At 40.1% G+C, this 17,938-nt stretch overlaps 1 protein-coding gene across 2 annotated transcripts in view; it reads right to left on the bottom strand.

The window, feature by feature from the left end:
* Positions 1-17,938, bottom strand: part of CEP290 (centrosomal protein 290) — a 222,731-nt gene that overhangs the window by 156,620 nt on the left and 48,173 nt on the right. For both annotated transcript variants that reach the window (XM_056574395.1, XM_056574396.1), the window contains exons 8-16: positions 16,435-16,584; positions 14,518-14,700; positions 8,385-8,474; positions 8,175-8,297; positions 7,974-8,097; positions 7,529-7,701; positions 5,901-6,063; positions 3,789-3,889; positions 2,913-3,000 (exon numbers count right to left, since the gene is read on the bottom strand). In XM_056574395.1, coding sequence (XP_056430370.1) covers positions 2,913-3,000; positions 3,789-3,889; positions 5,901-6,063; positions 7,529-7,701; positions 7,974-8,097; positions 8,175-8,297; positions 8,385-8,474; positions 14,518-14,700; positions 16,435-16,584 — 1,195 coding nt within the window. The remainder of the gene's footprint in view (positions 1-2,912; positions 3,001-3,788; positions 3,890-5,900; positions 6,064-7,528; positions 7,702-7,973; positions 8,098-8,174; positions 8,298-8,384; positions 8,475-14,517; positions 14,701-16,434; positions 16,585-17,938) is intronic.

Genomic DNA, 17,938 nt, shown 5'->3' with positions numbered 1-17,938 from the left:
TTGACGGGGGGGAAATGTGACAAGGGGGTGAAAGTGACAGGGGGAATGATGTGACAAAGGGGAGAATGTGATGGGGGGAGAATGTGACAAGGGGGGGAGAATGTGACAAGGGGGGAGAGAGTGTGACAAGGGGGGAGAGAGTGTGACAATGGGGGGGGTGACAAGGGGGTAAATGTGACAAGGGGGAAGGAGGAGAATGTGACGTGGGGAGGGAAAGAGTGTGACAAGGGGGAGAATATGGCAGGGGAAGGGGGGACGGGGGGTGTGACGGCATAAAATGTGATGGGAGAAGATGTGACTATGAGGGGAGAGTGTTAAAGGGGGAAATATAAATTAAATGGGGAGATGTGAAATGGGCGGTGGGCATAAAATGGGTGGATAGTTGTAAAATGGAGGAGATTGGACATAAAATGGCAGGATTTCACCATTTATTTATTATATTGCATCGCATATCGAAATTGCAATATTTAGTCCCATAATCGGAATCACACATTTTCCCCACATCGTGTAGCCCTACTAGGTAGCAGCAGTATATGTGCATGGAACCAACATACACCACCACCTGACACCTATGGATACCTTTTACTGTATGTAACTGTAATCTGCAGTGATTGTATTTTATACTATTTGATTTGCAGTAAGTATTGTAAAAATCATCTTGCCAAGTTGTGTTAAGTTAATGTTTTTACATAGCAAGTGGTGTGGTTTCTTTACATAAACTAAAGAGTGGTGACCATTAAAAGGTTAGACAAAGGTACAAAAGTGTAACCAACAAAGGGAGGAAAATAAAATAGTCATAAACCACTAAAATATCTACTAACCACAAAGTTTAAAGCGCAACTGTCATGAGTTTTTAGCCCCCCCAGACTACTACAATGTTGTTACAGATATCCATAATGTGAGTGTAACCATACCTTTATGGGTTTTCCTCCTTTTATAACTTATAAAGCACATTTATCCAGCGGTCTGGCACAGTCGGATAGGTGTGGCTTGGGGTTCGCAAAGCCCCGCCGTCGCCACGCCTATCCTCTCCTTTCAGCGCTGGGATCAGTGTAGTAAGACGCAGCGCATGCGCCCCTCCCTTCCTCTAGTACTGCACCTGCTCGAGCCACCGCCCTGCATTGACAGAGCGAGCGCCGAAGGAGAGGATAGGCATGACGGTGGAGGCGGCGGGGCTTTGCGAACCCCAAGCCACACCTATCCAACTATGCCAGACTGCTGGATAAATGTACAGGGTGGGCCATTTATATGGGTACACCTTAATAAAATGGGAATGGTTGTTGATATTTGTAGCACAAACTATTCAAGATGGGTGGGGACCATGGCGGCCATTTTGAAGTCAGCCATTTTGAATCCAACTGTTGTTTTTTCAAAAGGAAGAGGGTCATGTGACACATCAAACTTATTGGGAATTTCACAAGAAAAACAGTGATGTGCTTGGTTTTAACATAACTTTATTCTTTCATGAGTTATTTACAAGTTTCTGACCACTTATAAAATGTGTTCAATCTGCTGCCCATTGTGTTGGATTGTCAATGCAACCCTCTTCTCCTACTCTTCACACACTGATAGCAACACTGCAGGAGAAATGCTAGCTCAGGCTTCCAGTATCCGTAGTTTCAGGTGCTGCACATCTCGCATCTTCACAGCATAGACAATTGCCTTCAGATGACCCTAAAGATAAAAGTCTAAGGGGGTCAGATCGGGAAACATTGGGGGCCATTCAACTGGCCCATGACGACCAATCCACTTTCCAGGAAACTGTTCATCTAGGAATGCTCGGACCTGGCACGTTCTCTGAGTTTTTCCAGCAAGATGGTGCACCACCACATTATGGGTGTCAGGTCCGAGCAATCCTAGATGAACAGTTTCCTAGAAAGTGGATTGGTCGTCGTGGGCCAGTTGAATGGCCCCCAAGGTCTCCCGATCTGACCCCCTTAGATTTTTATCTTTGGGGTCATCTGAAGGCAATTGTCTATGCTGTGAAGATACGAGATGTGCAGCACCTGAAACTACGGATACTGGAAGCCTGTGCTAGCATTTCTCCTGCGGTGTTGCTATCAGTGTGTGAAGAGTGGGAGAAGAGGGTTGCATTGACAATCCAACACAATGGGCAGCACATTGAACACATTTTATAAGTGGTCAGAAACTTGTAAATAACTCATGAAAGAATAAAAAGTTACCTTAAAACCAAGTACATCATTGTTTTTATTGTGAAATTCCCAATAAGTTTGATGTGCCACATGACCCTCTTACTATTGAAAAAACCAAAGTTGGATTCAAAATGTCCGACTTCAAAATGGCCGCCATGGTCACCACCCATCTTGAAAAGTTTCCCCCCTCACATATACTAATGTGCCACAAACAGGAAGTTAATATCAACAACAATTCTCATTTTATTAAGGTGTATCCATATAAATGGCCCACCCTGTATTTTATAAGTTACATATGAAGGAGGAAAACCCATAAAGGTATGGTTACACTCATGTTACGGACATCTGTAACAACATTGTAGTAGCCTGGAGGGACTAAAATATCATTAAAGTTGTGCTTTAAAAACCTGGAAAACAAGCCTAAGAATTGTAAACATATAGGGGGAGATTTATCAAAACCTGTATTAAAAAAAAAAAAAAAAAAAAAAGAAAAGTTTCCCAGTTGCCCATAGCAACCAATCAGATCGCTTCTTTTATTTTGCAGAGGCCTTGTTAAAAATGAAAGAAGCAATCTGATTGGTTGCTATGGACAACTGGGCAACTTTTCCTCTTAACAGGTTTTAATAAATCTCCATAGGGTATCTTTCATACACTGTAATTCATGTCACAGCAAGTCATACTATGGCTAAAAGTACAAAAATAAATAAATAAATAGATAAAATTAACAGTTATCAATGGCATATAAAAATCTCATCTTACCAAGAGTTGACCATTTTTTCCCCTTTTCTTGAGCAAGCTTGCGAACTTGTTTTTTAAGTTCAACTCGTTCCTCTTCTAGTCGCTCAATCTGTTTTGTTACAACACATTCTTTACTATGACAGGTTCTAAAATTACAGCTATCATTGCTCAATACATCATTATTCAATATTCAATGTCAAAGTAAATAGATAGATTCCATATTAGATTTTGACAATTACATGTTTTAAAGCATTACTGTCATTAAAAACTCACTCCGGAGACCTGCTGCGATCGTGAGAGGTCAGTCCATTTCCTTGCATAGAAGTCAGAGCAGATACATGTCTGGAACTCTTGGCCCGCTGGGGAGCGGAGCACACTGCCGCCCACTTCCTCGACTTATAACTCAAAATCACAGCGGATTTCAGGAGAGAAACCTGGTGCCATTAACAACCTTCAACATGTCTGATCGGTGTCAAACATTGATTTTAGTGACAAACACTTTAAAAGCTCTCTCAGCAGACATTATTCAAAAGAACAAATACACTACAAACCAAAAACTCAATTTCTTATTCAGTCACAATGTCATTTTATTGCATCAACATACTTTGTTTATATCAAAGAGCTTTTTGGCTCTTTTACTTTGTAATTCTTTGCTTGTTCTATGTATGTAATGTATTCCCTTTTTCAGGCTGCCCTTTACTTGGCCTGGAATACCTCCAAAATTTGCCTAGAACCCATGCAATAGAGAATGGTGCGCCATTGTTTAAGGATCAAAGCTTAAAAACACATATGGCACCCTTCATTTATTAAAATTACTACATTTTAGTATTAGCAAATACAATCTGTAAAGACTAAAACCATGATCGTGACAGAGAGGAATAAGAATAAAAGACTTGCCTCCTTTAAAAGAACCTGGTTTTCGGCTCTGTACTGCTGCTGTCTTAGACCCTTGACATTTCTAAATTCAGTCAGATCAATCACAGTTTTCGGATTAAGTCCTGTTACATAAGATTTAAATTATTTCACTTAATGAAGAATTTTAAAAAGTTGACATTTTCAGATCAAAAGATGCTTTAAAAAGGGTAGCAGGACTTTCTATTACATTTATGTAGGTTATATGGTGATTCAAGAGGGGTTGTCAAGTCAAAACATGGCTGCTTTCTTTCATCACACCTGTCTAAAGATTGTTTCTGGTATTGGAGTTTAGTGAATGGGGCTAAGAATGCTGTGTCACGTACAACCTGTGGACAAACGTGGCACAGTTTTCAAAGGACAGCAGCCATGTTTTGTTCATTCTTGAAAAAAATGAAGTCATTTGTAGTCATTCTAGCTCATGCTCATAGACTAGGCTCCATAATGCATGTCCCCTCTTAAAGGGGTACCCTGCCCATAGACATCTTATCCCCTATCCAATGGATAGGGGATAAGATGTCTGATCGCAGAGGACCCGCCGCTGGGGACCCCCGCAATCTTCCTGCTGTTCGTTAAGAGCATCGGGTGTAGCACCGGAGGCTCATGCCTTGATGGCCATGCCCCGCTCATGATGTCACGGCCATGCCCCCTCAATGGGAGAATTGCATTGAGGGGAGCATGGCCGTGACGCCACGAGCGGGGTGTGGCTGTGACTTCACGAGCCTCCGCCCTGCATCACACGTCACCCGGCAAGGAGCGATGTTCGCCCCGTGCACCAGATGTCTGGGGCGCCGCAGCCAAGATTGTGTGGGTTCCTAGCGGTGGGACCCCTGCAATCAGACATCTTATCCCCTATCCTTTGGATAGGGGATAAAATGTCTAGGGGCAGTGTACCTCTTTTAGCTTAAATGGGCACTGTCAGATACAACAACTTTTGATATGTTGTAAAGCATGCAAAACAAATAGGTTTTGCAATTGCTTTCATTAGAAAATTTCCAGTATTTCATACTGAAAAAGCCAGTCAAACAACTCCCCCCCCCCCCCCCCCCCCCCCCCCCCTGCCTGCTTGGACACATACTAGTCCTGCTGTGTCCATTCGTCATCACCTACGTCATGGACACACTTCCTTGATTGACAGCTGTGAGTGCAGGGCTCACAGCTGGAGGAAAAATCCTCCCACTGTCAGCTTGTGTCCCGCTACTGTCAGTGAGGACAAGCTGGGAGTTGCAGTTTTGCTAATGCTAGGGGAGATGTGAGCAGACAGCATACTGAGGGAGGGGGCGGAGACCTACAGTGAGGCCACACACCCTCCCTTAGAGGAATTCAGACTACTGACCTAAATTAAAAGTGTAATAAAAAAATGCATAAAGGTGCTAGACACATAAAAATTATTTATATGGTCAGGATTAGGTACTGAGTGATATATTTTAAAAAAATGTTTTTTTTTTGTTGGATCCGACGGGTACGCTTTAAACCTTAAAACGTGTTCTAAAATTAGAAAACCCCTTATAAAAATATTCAGTACAACCAGTTATATGATGAAACAACATACGATCATCCACTAAATAAAACATACTCCTCACAACCTCAACTATTCTAATATTACAGGTAGCAAGAAAGAATACAAGTGCACTCACCACGGTTGCTCTTTGGATGAGGTTTATTTCATACCACAAACCAGGTTCAGGGAGACAAAGTAGGGGAGTGTTCGTGGGCTACAGACCCATCTCACACTAAAAGCACTTCATAAGGCCTTATGAAACGCTCGTAGCGCGAGGCGGGTCCGTAGCCCATGAACACTCCCCTACTTTGTCTCCCTGCATCTGGTTTGTGGTAGGAAATAAACCTCATCCGAAGAGCAACCGTGGTGAGTGCACTTGTATTCTTTCTTGCTCCCTGTAATATACATACCTTTGCACTACTACACAAGCCAAGCACCACCACTGCTCTATTTATTTGGCTGCTAGTGAATGTCCAGGGAAGGAAACTCCAACAGGTGTATATGAGCTATGCCGGGTTGGCTACCTTTTCTATAGGCTATTCTAATATGTTCAGTCCGATAGCCAAAGAAAGTAAAAAATAAATAAATAAACTAACCAAGACGTTCCCGAAAATCTTCATTTTCATCAAGAATATCATTTATTTTCAGCTCAAGCTTGTTAATATCAGTAGTAAGTGTTTCAATTTCACGATCCCTTATGTTTAGCTGGGTCTTCAGTTCTTTAATTTCAGCAACCGCTTCCTCCAGGCCATAAACACCCTTTAAATGGACACATGGAAACTTAATTTTATAAGGAACATTCAGGTTTATTCACAGTACAGAATCTTTGCCTGGAGATATTTTCCGGGTGAAGATTCGATTCGTAGCGGGTGGCGGCAAAACAAGCCGGCGCTATTACCACTCTGAAATTTGTCTTCTCAATAGACATGCATTTCAGAGTGGATTCTGGCAAAAAAATATTTACATGATCATTATTTCAGTGGAGTCTGGAATCCGGAAATTCTGTTCCGAAAATATGATGCAGCAGCCTCCCATTGTTTTTTTAAGAGATTCTGCTGCACCATTTACACTACGGAATTTCCACGGCAGACGATCCCCAGCCAGTCAAAACATTTGATATGCCTTTGGGACATGTCAATATATTTTATTAAATTACAGTAATGCTTTCAGGATCTCCTGCTAACATATTAGAAGATGATACCAAACACACTTTGTGTGAGGTCCATGCTTCAATGAGCCAAAGCTATTGCTGTGGCACAATGGCTTCCTACCCAATGCTAGGCTAGTGGTTTTAATTTTATGGCTGTTTATTTATCTATATACACACACTGGGGGAGATTCATCAAAACCTGTGCAAAGGAAAGGTTGACTAGTTACCCATAGTAACCAATCAGATCGCATCTTTTATTTTGAATAGGCCTTTTCAAAAAAATGAAAGAAGCTATCTGATTGGTTGCTATGGGAAACTGGACAACTTCTCCTCTGCACAGGTTTTGATAAATCTCCCCCACTGTCTATTATTTTACAGCCCTTATTATTAGAATCACAAACAAAATTCACAATTCATATGAACATTGGTGAAAACAGTTGTACTAGGCTACACCTAAAAATTGGGAATGAAGCTTAAGAGTATAACAGAAGTAGTAATTCAGGATTAGCTCATATTAGGTGATATATAGTATTTAGAAAGTTACTAAACTTGTCTCAATATTATTTATACAAACTGTACATGGTTTTAAAAAGGTAAACATATGCTCTAAAGCATTAGATTTTACAATATATAATGCTTGGAAACCTGTGATATATATATATATGGTAAAATCATTGTCCTTTCAAATTTGTAAGTGTCCCCTGCCGCTCTGTAAGTAGCCCCCTGTGCAGCGAGCTATGCTTACCTAGTCCTGCCGTATTGACTGCCTGCGTCATCAGTCTGCTACCTAAGCAATCAGAGTAGAGCTGAGACACAGGCTGTCAATCACGCCGAGGGGGCGTCAATACGGCTGGATCGGCAGGACCAGGTAAGTATAGCTCCCTGCCCAAGGGCCTACTTATGGGGAGACTTAAAAACTTTATATCCTCACCATCGCTGCAGGCAGAAACATCCCCATGGGATGATGAGAATGAAGATTTTACCATATATAATGCGTTGGCAAGCGTTACATATGGTAAAATCTAATGCTTTGTTCCCTTTAAAGGCAACAGTCCATGCTGAGCTCCTGCTTACCGTCTCATATTCTTTCATTCTTCTAATGGCCTCAGACAGGTCTTTATCTTTTTGCCGTGCATCATTCTCAGCCAATTCGGCAATGCGTTCTGCTTCCCTAAGTCTTTGCTCTGTGAGCTGCACCACTGCCTCAAGCCTCTCAACCCGATTATGCTGTATGTGACTTAAGTCACCTAAAAGGTACAAGTTAGAAGAAAGTTTATTATAGATATTTATCGTCAGTTTCTCATTTTACTAGCATTTTTTTAATATTCTAAAAAATTTGATTTTTAATATAATATATATATATATATATATATATATATATATATATATATATATACACATACACACACACACACACATTATATATATATATATATATATACATATATATATATATATATACATACATACATACACACACACACATACATACACACACAATTTTATTCTGTAGAAATACCCTTTTCTGTCTGTAATTGCCTCTTTAGATTTTCAATGTGAAGTGAATGTGATTCCATGTCTTTAGTGTGCTGTTCCAATTGCTCGGTCAACATCTTGATATGATTATCCCTCTCTTGCAAGCCCTTAAAATGCAATAGAAAACAATCCGTAAAATTACAACCAAACAAACTGAACATTGCCAGTACTTGGAGACCCTTACCTGCTGCAGAGCCAACACACTGCTCTTATCTGCATCCATCTCAGCTATTTTCAGTTTCTCTCTCAGGTTGTGTACCATTTGTTGATATTCGATTATTTCATCATCTTTGGATGCCAAAATCGCCTACAAGACAAGGAGTCAGTACACAAACAGCAAGAAGATGGATCTAGGTGTTCTTTAAGAAAAAAAAAAAAAGACACCTGTCCATACCTTCCATTCCTCTACTTTCATATTTACGGCTACCATAACTGGATCATCTTCTTCATTCTTTGCTTTTAACTGCTCTGTCAGTTCCATAATCTAAGTAAAAAATGCAAAAAAGATGCACCATAACATATAAAAAAATAAAAATAAACCACATAAAATATATAGTGCAACCTCACTATGTGTTGCCTTATTTTATTTTGGCATGCAACATTTCTGTTCTATGAAGATCTTGTTCAAGCGTGACAGAGCCAAAACATTTCATGGGCGAGTAATATAAGCCACAGTCACCATGCTTTCTATAATTCTGTTTTCTATTAGTTGGATAGCAAAAACACATGTACAGTCATGGCCGTAAATGTTGGCACCCCTGAAATTTTTCAAGAAAATGAAGTATTTCTCACAGAAAAGGACTGCAGTAACACATGTTTTTTCTATACATGTTTATTACATTTGTGTGTATTGGAACTAAACAAAAAAAGGGAGGGAAAAAAAGCAAATTGGATGTAATGTCACATCAAACTCCAAGAATGGGCTGGACAAAATTATTGGCACCCATAACTTAATATTTGGTTTCACACCCTTTGCAAAAAATAACTGAAATCAGTCCCTTCCTATAACCATCAATAAGCTTCTTACACCTCTCAGCCGGAATGTCGGACTACTCTTCCTTTGCAAACTGCTCCAGGTCTCTCTTATTGGAAGGCGCCTTTTCCCAACAGCAATTTTAAGATCTCTCCACAGGTGTTCAATAGGATTTATATCTGGACTCATTGCTGGCCACTTCAGAACTCTCCAGCGCTTTGTTACCATCCACTTCTGGACAAGCTTTTTGACGTATGTTTGGGGTCATTGTCCTGCTGGAAGACACAAGATCTCGGACGCGAACCCAACTTTCTGACACTGGGCTGTACAGTGTGACCCAAAATCCGTTTGTAATCCTCAGATTTCATGATGCCTTGTACACATTCAAGGCACCCAGTGCCAGAGGCAGCAAAATAACCCCAAAACATAATTGAACCTCCCCCATATTTCACTGTAGGTACTGTGTTCTTTTCTTTGTAGGCCTCAATCACTAAACAGTAGGATGATGTGCTTTACCAAAAAGCTCTGTCTTGGTCTCATCTGTCCACAAGATGTTTTCCCGGAAGGATTTTGGCTTACTCAAGTTCATTTTGGCAAAATGTAGTCTTGCTTTTTTATGTATCTGTGTAGGCAGTGGGGTCCTCCTGGGTCTCCTGCCATAGCGTTTCAGTTCATTTAAATGTCGACGGATAGTTCGTGCTGACACTGATGCTCCCTGAGCCTGCAGGACAGCTTTAATATCTTTAGAACTTGTTTGGGGCTGCTTATCCACCATCCAGACTATCCTGCATTGACACCTTTTTTCTCTTCCGTCCACACCCAGGGAGATTAGCTACAATGCCATGGGTTGCAAACTTCTTGATAATGTTGTGCACTGAGGACAAAGGCAAATCTAGATCTCTGAATCAGCTATATTATATATATACACACACACACACACACACACACACACACACACATGACTTCCGCCATATAGCCAATAGGAGCATGTGCTGCATCCATGTGTTTATCGTGAGCTCCTACTGGACAACTGACCCATAAGGCCATGGTCACATGTCAGAATGCCGGATTCTGCATTGGAATCCATCACTGAGATTCCGCTGCAGCAGAGTCCCATTGAATTCAACAGGATTTTGCCACACTGTGCACATGACAGAATTTACATGCCATTGAAAACGTTCATTCTTTGTGCAGAGTCTGCACGGCTTATCCAGGCTTAGAAAAACAGAGCACATTTCTTCCAAAAACAGCACCACACCTGTATTCAGGCTGTGTGTGGTATTACAACAAAACCTGAGGACAGATGTAGCTTAGTATTAGAAGCAATCAGCTCTGTTTTTCCCAATTCTGGATAAAACCTTTAAGTCCTGTCAAAATTTCTAATGAAATTAATAGTTAGGTTCAGGTTTTGCAAGACCCCAAAAGGAGGACACAAAGTATGTTTTGACAATATTTAAAGGGGTACTCCGATGGAAAACCATTTATTTTAAATCAACTGGTGGCAGAAAATTAAACAGATTTGTAAATTACTTCTATTGTGGCATTGAGGCAGGTTTGGGGGCAATGAAAGGGTGTTTTTCCTTGTCCTTTATCCTAGGTGAGCTAGCAGAGATGTTCATTAGGTTCCTAATTAACCCCTTAAGCACTTAGCCATTTTTCACCTTAAGGACTCGGTCATTTTTTGCAATTCTGACCACTGTCACTTTAAACATTAATAACTCTGGAATGCTTTCAGTTATCATTTTGATTCAGAGATTGTTTTTTCGTGACATATTCTACTTTAACATAGTGGTAACTTTTTGTGGTAACTTGCATCCTTTCTTGGTGAAAAATTCTAAATTTTGATGAAAAAATTGAAAATGTTGCATTTTTCTAACTTTGAAGCTCTCTGCTTGTAAGGAAAATGGATATTCAAAATAAAAAAAAATTGTTCACATATACAATATGTCCACTTTATGTTTGCATCATAAAATTGATGAGTTTTTACTTTTGGAAGACACCAGAGGGCTTCAAAGTTCAGCAGCAATTTTCACATTTTTCACAAAATTTTTAAACTCACTATTTTTCAGGGACCAGTTCAGGTTTGAAGTGGATTTGAAGGGTCTTCGTCTTAGAAATACCCCACAAATGACCCCATTATAAAAACTGTACCCCCCAAAGTATTCAAAATGACATTCCGTCAGCGTTTTAACCCTTTAGGTGTTTCACAGGAATAGCAGCAAAGTGAAGGAGAAAATTCACAATCTTCATTTTTTACACTTGCATGTTCTTGTATACCCAATTTTTGCATTTTTTGCAAGGGGTAAAAAGGAGAAAATGTTTACTTGTATTTGAAACCCAATTTTTCTCGAGTAAGGACATACCTCATATGTCCATGTAAAGTGTTCGGCGGGCGCAGTAGAGGGCTCAGAAGGGAAGGTGCGACAAATGGTTTTTGGGGGGCATGTCACCTTTAGAAAGCCCCTATGGCATGTCTTAAAATGCTTGGTTTCTCAAAAGTTTAACATTTTTAAAAAGGGTAATAGCAGAAAACACCCCCAAAAATTTGAAGCCCAATTTCTCCCAATTCAGAAAACACCCCATATGGGGGTGAAAAGTGCTCTGCTGGCGCACTACAGGTCTCAGAGGAGAAGGAGTCACATTTGGCTTTTTGAAAGCAAATTTTGCTCTGGGGGCATGCCACATTTAGGAAGCCCCTATGGTGCCAGAACAGCAAAAAAAAAAAAACACATGGCATACTATTTTGGAAACTAGACCCCTCGGGGAACGTAACAAGTGAACCTTTATACCCCACAGGTGTTTCACGACTTTTGCATATGTAAAAAAAAAAAAAAATTTTTACCTAAAATGCTTGTTTTCCCAAAAATGTTACATTTTTTTTAAAAAGGGTAAAAGCAGAAAATACCCCCCAAAATGCATTAAATGCATTTTTTTTTACCAAATTTACCATTTTTACAAGAGGTTATATCATAAAATAACCCCCAAAATGTGTAACCCCATTTCTTCTGAGTATGAAAATACCCTATGTGTGGATGTAAAGTGCTATGCGGGCGAACTACAATGCTCAGAAGAAAAGGAGCTTTTGAAGAATTTGGAGAATTTGTTTGGAATGGAAATCGGGGGCCATGTGTGTTTACAAAGACCCCATGCTAACAGAGCAGTGGACACCCCCCCAACATGTGACCCCATTTTGGAAGCTGCACCACTCACGGATTGTAATAAGGGGTGCACTGAGCATTTATACCACACAGGTGTGAGGGGTGTAGTTGCAAAATGGGGTCACGTGTGTGTGTGTGTGTGGAGGGGGGCTTCCACCACCTATGGGGTATTTCCGTATTCAGGAGAAATTGCGTAACACATTTGGGGGTCTTGTTTTCCTTTTACCTTTTGTGAAAATAAAAAGTATGGGGCAACACCAGCAAGTTAGTGTAAATAAATTTAATTATTTTACAATAAAATGCTGGAGTAGGCCCCAACTTTACCTTTTCAGAAGGGGTAAAAGGAGAAAACATTGTTAGGCAATATGTGGCCCTAAACTATTGTCTTGAAATACGACAGGGCTCCGAAGTGAGAGAGCGCCATGTGCATTTGAGGCATAAATTAGGGGTTTGCATAGGGGTGGACATAGGGGTATTCTATGCCAGTGATTCCCAGACAAGGTGCTTCAAGCTGGAGGCTCCGTTTTGGAAACAGTGCCGTACCTGATTTTATTATTTTTTTTTATTGGGGAGGGGGGGGGGGGGGGGGGGACTGTGTAGGGGTATATGTATATGCAGGGTTTTACTTTTTATTTTGTGTAGGTGTAATGTAGTGTTTTTAGGTCAAATTCACACAATGTTTCCCAACCAGTGTGCCTCCAGTTGTTGCAAAACTACAACTCCCAGTTGTAGTTTTGCAACAACTGGAGGAGAACAGTTTGGAGACCACTGTGTAGTGGTGTCCAAACTGTAGCCCTCCAGATGTTGCAAAACTTCAACTCCAAGCATGCCCAGACTGCCCAGGCATGCTGGGAGTTGTAGTTCGGAAACATGTGAAGGGGCCAGATGTTACAGAACTTCAACCCCCAGCATGCCTGGACTGTCTGGGCATGCTGAGAGTTGTAGTTTTGCAACATCTGGAAGAGCACAGAATGGAGACAATTGCACAGTTGTTTCCAAACTGTGGCACTCCAGATGTCGAAAAACTACAACTCCCAGCATGCCAGGAGTTGTAGTTTTGAAACTCCTAGAAGCAGCAGTGAAGATCAGCGATCTTTACTTCTGCCTCTGATGCCGACACTGCCTTCTCCACTTGCTTGACGCCGCTGTCTCCTACACTTGTGCCTGTTGCCGGTCCCTGGTCCCCAATGCCGCGCCGTTCCCAGGTATGTGCTGCGGTCCATCCACCCCCCCAGCTCGGGAAACTCTCGGGAAATGAACTTTAACCCCCCCAGTCAGCTGAGACACTGATTGGTCACAGTGATCGCTGACACTTCTGTCCATGTCAGGAACTGTCCAGAGCAGGATAGGTTTGCTATGGGGATTTGCTCCTGCTCTGTACAGTTCCTGACATGGACAGAGGTGTCAGCAGAGAGCACTGTGGTCAGACAGAAAGGAAATTTAAAAAGAAATAAACTTTCTGTGGAGTATACAACAGCTGATAAGTACTGGGAGGAACTGGAGAACCCCTTTAAATAAAATGTGTTCGCTACAAAAGGACAATTATGATAAATGAGGCCTGCCTTTATAGTATTTTTTTCCCCCAATTTGATAGCATATGGCTAAAAAACGCTATTGCTTGCTATTACCCACTATCCACTATAACAAAAGATCTAAGCAGGAATAGAAACCACAATCATACACACACTGGTGACTATTTCAATTCAAATGGTGTACAACAGAAAAACTTTTCATGTACTGGTTTATTTAGTTTCCAAGCATTCTTTCAGGGGGTCCACTCAAAAAAAGCCTTCTGCTGTCTACATTGATGGCAATGCAGAACACACGGTCCTAGTGCAGTCCTCAGTATTTCTGATAAATTCCAGCTAAAGATTATGTGGTTTCAACCTGGCCAAACAGTCCACCCCTTCTGCACCAACTAGGTGGAGAACAAGTCAAAAATTGATATTGTTTTTAGATTTTTGGGGGGATTTGAGGATTAAACAGAGCTGACCAAGGAATTGGGCAGATAAAAAGGTCTCTTTATTTTCTTAATAAACCTACCTTCAATACTTTTGTAAAATATCTCCGTCCCAGCGGTACATTTTAACTTTACATGAACATGACCTGTCCCAAATGGCCAAACTATTCTTATTCCTTTTCTCTCTTTTTTCAGGTTTGCATTGTTTTGTAATGTATGACTAATTTTACAGGATGGTTCACATGTTCTATTGATCTCTTAATGGAAGTGTGGTGGTGGACGTGACCTTCATTTTCCACTTTTGCACTGCTGTTTTTGTTTGATGTTATATGTCTAATGGAAAAGTCTTTTTAAGAAACAAATCGGACAGAATGTTTTTGTAAAATATACAGTGTCAAATGTAAAATGTAATCACAGTAAGATTTGAACAACACACCTGAAGTCTATAGTGCTCTTTCTCCTTCCTTAGTTGGTCCATAACGCTGTCACTGTGCTGAACCATAAGCTTCATTTTGCTGTACTCATCAGTCATTTTCTCCATTTCTTGAACAGATTCTTCCAGATTCTTTGTCATTTCCTGGTTCTGGACTTCCAATCTCTCATTAGCTTCACTTAAGCTCTGCATGAAAAAAATGTGAGAAAATATATGAGCAATGTAACCATATGGAGGGTTTCTCAAACTAAAGATTGGACAGGAATAACATTTATTTTAAATTAGGGAAAAAAAAACTTTTATATTCAAGGCCCTATTCCATGGGTTATGCTATTCTGCTATTTATTTGCCTGTGGATTGGCTGCTATGATCAATGGCTACAACTTAGCGGCTTACTGAGCTAAGTTGTAAAGAAATTGTCAGGTAGTCTGAATAACACCATCTTAACCCAGCACTTAATTTTTTTATCATACAATGTATTACAAAACCAAAAAAAATTATATGTAGCACAAAAATTTTAAAAATATGGAATGGCACAATTTTGTAGTGCAATCATTTTTTTGGAGTTCAAAATAAGGTACCGTATATGTGACATGCTCTCTTTATTCTATGGGTCAGTACGACCGATGCCAAAATTAAATAATTTTTGTTTCCATTTATGGTAAAATTAAACTATGAGAAAAAAAAAAAAACTTTGTTCATTACCATGTTCTCACTCCTATAACTTTTTTTTTCCCACCTACCGAGCTGTGGTAGGGTTTGTTTTCTGCGCCATGAGCTGTATATTTTAACAGTTTTGTGCAGTTCTTGCATTGTGATCACTTTTTATTACTATTTTTTGCAATGTAATGTAACCAAAAATCAGCAACTTTGGTTTCTTTTTTTTTTTTTTTTTTTGCGTCTACGTTCACCGTACAGGATCAGAAACATAATAATTTATACATGCGGCAATATTAAATATGTGTATTTTTCTTGTTTGTTCAGTGTGATTTAAATTTTTATTAGGGGAGGGATTTTTTTTTTTTTATACTTTTAAAAGCATATACTGTATATATATATTTTTTTTTTTTTCTTAAAACACACTTTTTGGCCCCCCTAGGGGCCTATGATCAGATAGTGTATATAGATCAATTTAAAGCTATTGCATTACATTGATCCATAATATCTGTGCTTGACTGCTAAGGGCTGCCTTAAGCAATCACAGAGCCAAGGACCAGGTAAGGCCTCAGGCTTCCCTAGCAACTCATAGCTCTTCCTGGGATTACATCGTCTGGGTGGGGCTATGGGACCACTAGACACCAGGGAATTTAAATGATTAAATGCCGTGATCTGTATAGATTGGGCATTGGAGCAATCTCCGATGTCCATCATTACCAGCAGATGTCAGCTGCTGATAGCAGCGGACATCTCCCGGCTATGACGCGGAGCCGACCCGTGGGCCTGTGTCATGTCCGCTCACCTGACCCGTACATGTATGTCATGGGTCGGGAAGGGGTTAACACTGCCACCCCTTATTTTTACAGGGATAACATGTCAGAGGAAGCAGCAGATAGCAGCAGGGGCCCAAGAACTGTTTGTAAGGCAGATGTGGGAGATAGGGACAGGTGAATTTACTTTCATTAGTCATATTATCCATGAAATACACATTTAATTTCTACACAAGGTGGTGTCTGGATGTTTGCTTAAGTAACACCTGTAATAATCTTGCGGGGGGGGGGGGGGGGGGAATACAAAAAATACAGTGATCAGCCCATGTAAGACCACTGTATATTGAAATTTTGGAACCTGAGGAATACATAAACATTTATTTTCTCTCAATCTTCCTTTAGGGTACTTGTAACTAACCGATTGTTGGTGCATGCTGATGCTCACCAGGTAGAAGAACCCAAAGAGGACAATAAATTACTAATATTATATTACCTGAATTTCATCCAAGTATTGTACAAGCTCCATGTTCTTTTTTGAAATGACAGACTTGTAGTCCAGCCCTTCTCCACGTGACATAAGGGATTCTCTTTGAGAGTCAATCTGCCTTTGATAGTCTATCACATCTTGTCGCAGTTGTTCATTCTATTTACCGGAAGGAACACGTCAGATCCACAAAAGCTAAAACTATTTGTAGTCTACTTTACTAGCACGCTCAGTATCACTTGATCTAACAAAAGCAACACACCTCACCTTTTTCTTAAGTGTTTTTTTCTCCAAAAATAAGAAATGATAGAGGGGAAAGCAACACATAATGTTAGCCTTAAAGAATGATACAAAATGATAAAAAGAAGAAAAGAAAGAAACAGAGCAATGGTATGTGAAAAATTTTAACTGGAGTGGCTACTATATTAAAACTGGAGTGCCTACTATATTAAAACTGGAGTGCCTACTATATTAAAACTGGAGTGCCTACTATATTTATGAATGCAGAAAGATGCAGACACGTATAAATATAGAAAGAGAGAAACAGATTATGAGTGATTTATAAACATTTCAGTAAGGGGTATTTCTATTAGATACCCACCTCAATAGCATAAATACAGAATGACACAGCAACAAGTGTTTATCTCACCTGTTGTTGCTTTGATACTTTAAAAAGCCATGTGTCGAAAACGGTCTAATAAATTTTGTCTTGATCTCTTTGACACACTTGAATACACACATGAAAGAGTTCTATAAAAACAGGTAATTTAAAAGAGCGTAGAGACCAAACAGAAAACATTTGAAGTCCCATTTGAAGTTCCAAGAGCTAATTCATGGTTTTTAGTGTGGAGGACGTATCAATTATGAGCATGCCGTGAACTATAAAAGCTGTGGCATGCTCTTTTATTTATTTTTTGTTCTAGACCATGTGCATGGAACATAAGATACCGCATTCATGTGCATTACTAGCAGAACTGTTGCAAATACTGCCTTGATTCAAGCAGATCATTACAAACAGGGTAAACAGGATAATAAGAAAAGACATTCGGAAATTACAAAATGGAAAATATCAAACACTTTGACCTAGAAAACCATTTGAAGTAGAGAAGCCAACATGAACATGCATTTTGATTGACTCCTATAAATGTAACTAGGGTACAGGATGGTTTCCTTTTAATTTCTGTTTATTAGGAAAATGTATACATAAACACACAATACATTTGGAAAGTTTTCAGACCCTTTTACTGTTTATTATATTACAACTTTGTGCTTAAAGGGAACCAATCATCAGATGTTACCCTATAAAACGCTTGGCAAAGTGTTATATAGGGTAAAATCTTTATTTTCACCATTCCCGGGGGATGCTCCTGCCCCCAGGGATGGTGAAGATATGAAGTTATAAACTAGTCACCGCCGCCGCCGTAAGTAGTCACCTGGGCGGGGAGCTCTTCTCACCTACTTCGAACCTCCCGTTCTTCGGCCGGCAGCGACGCCCCTCCGCTTGATTGATGGG

The sequence above is a fragment of the Hyla sarda genome, chromosome 4 (assembly GCF_029499605.1).
Source record: "Hyla sarda isolate aHylSar1 chromosome 4, aHylSar1.hap1, whole genome shotgun sequence".
NCBI classification, from domain to species: domain Eukaryota; kingdom Metazoa; phylum Chordata; class Amphibia; order Anura; family Hylidae; genus Hyla; species Hyla sarda.
This window is presented reverse-complemented; position numbering and strand designations above follow the sequence as displayed.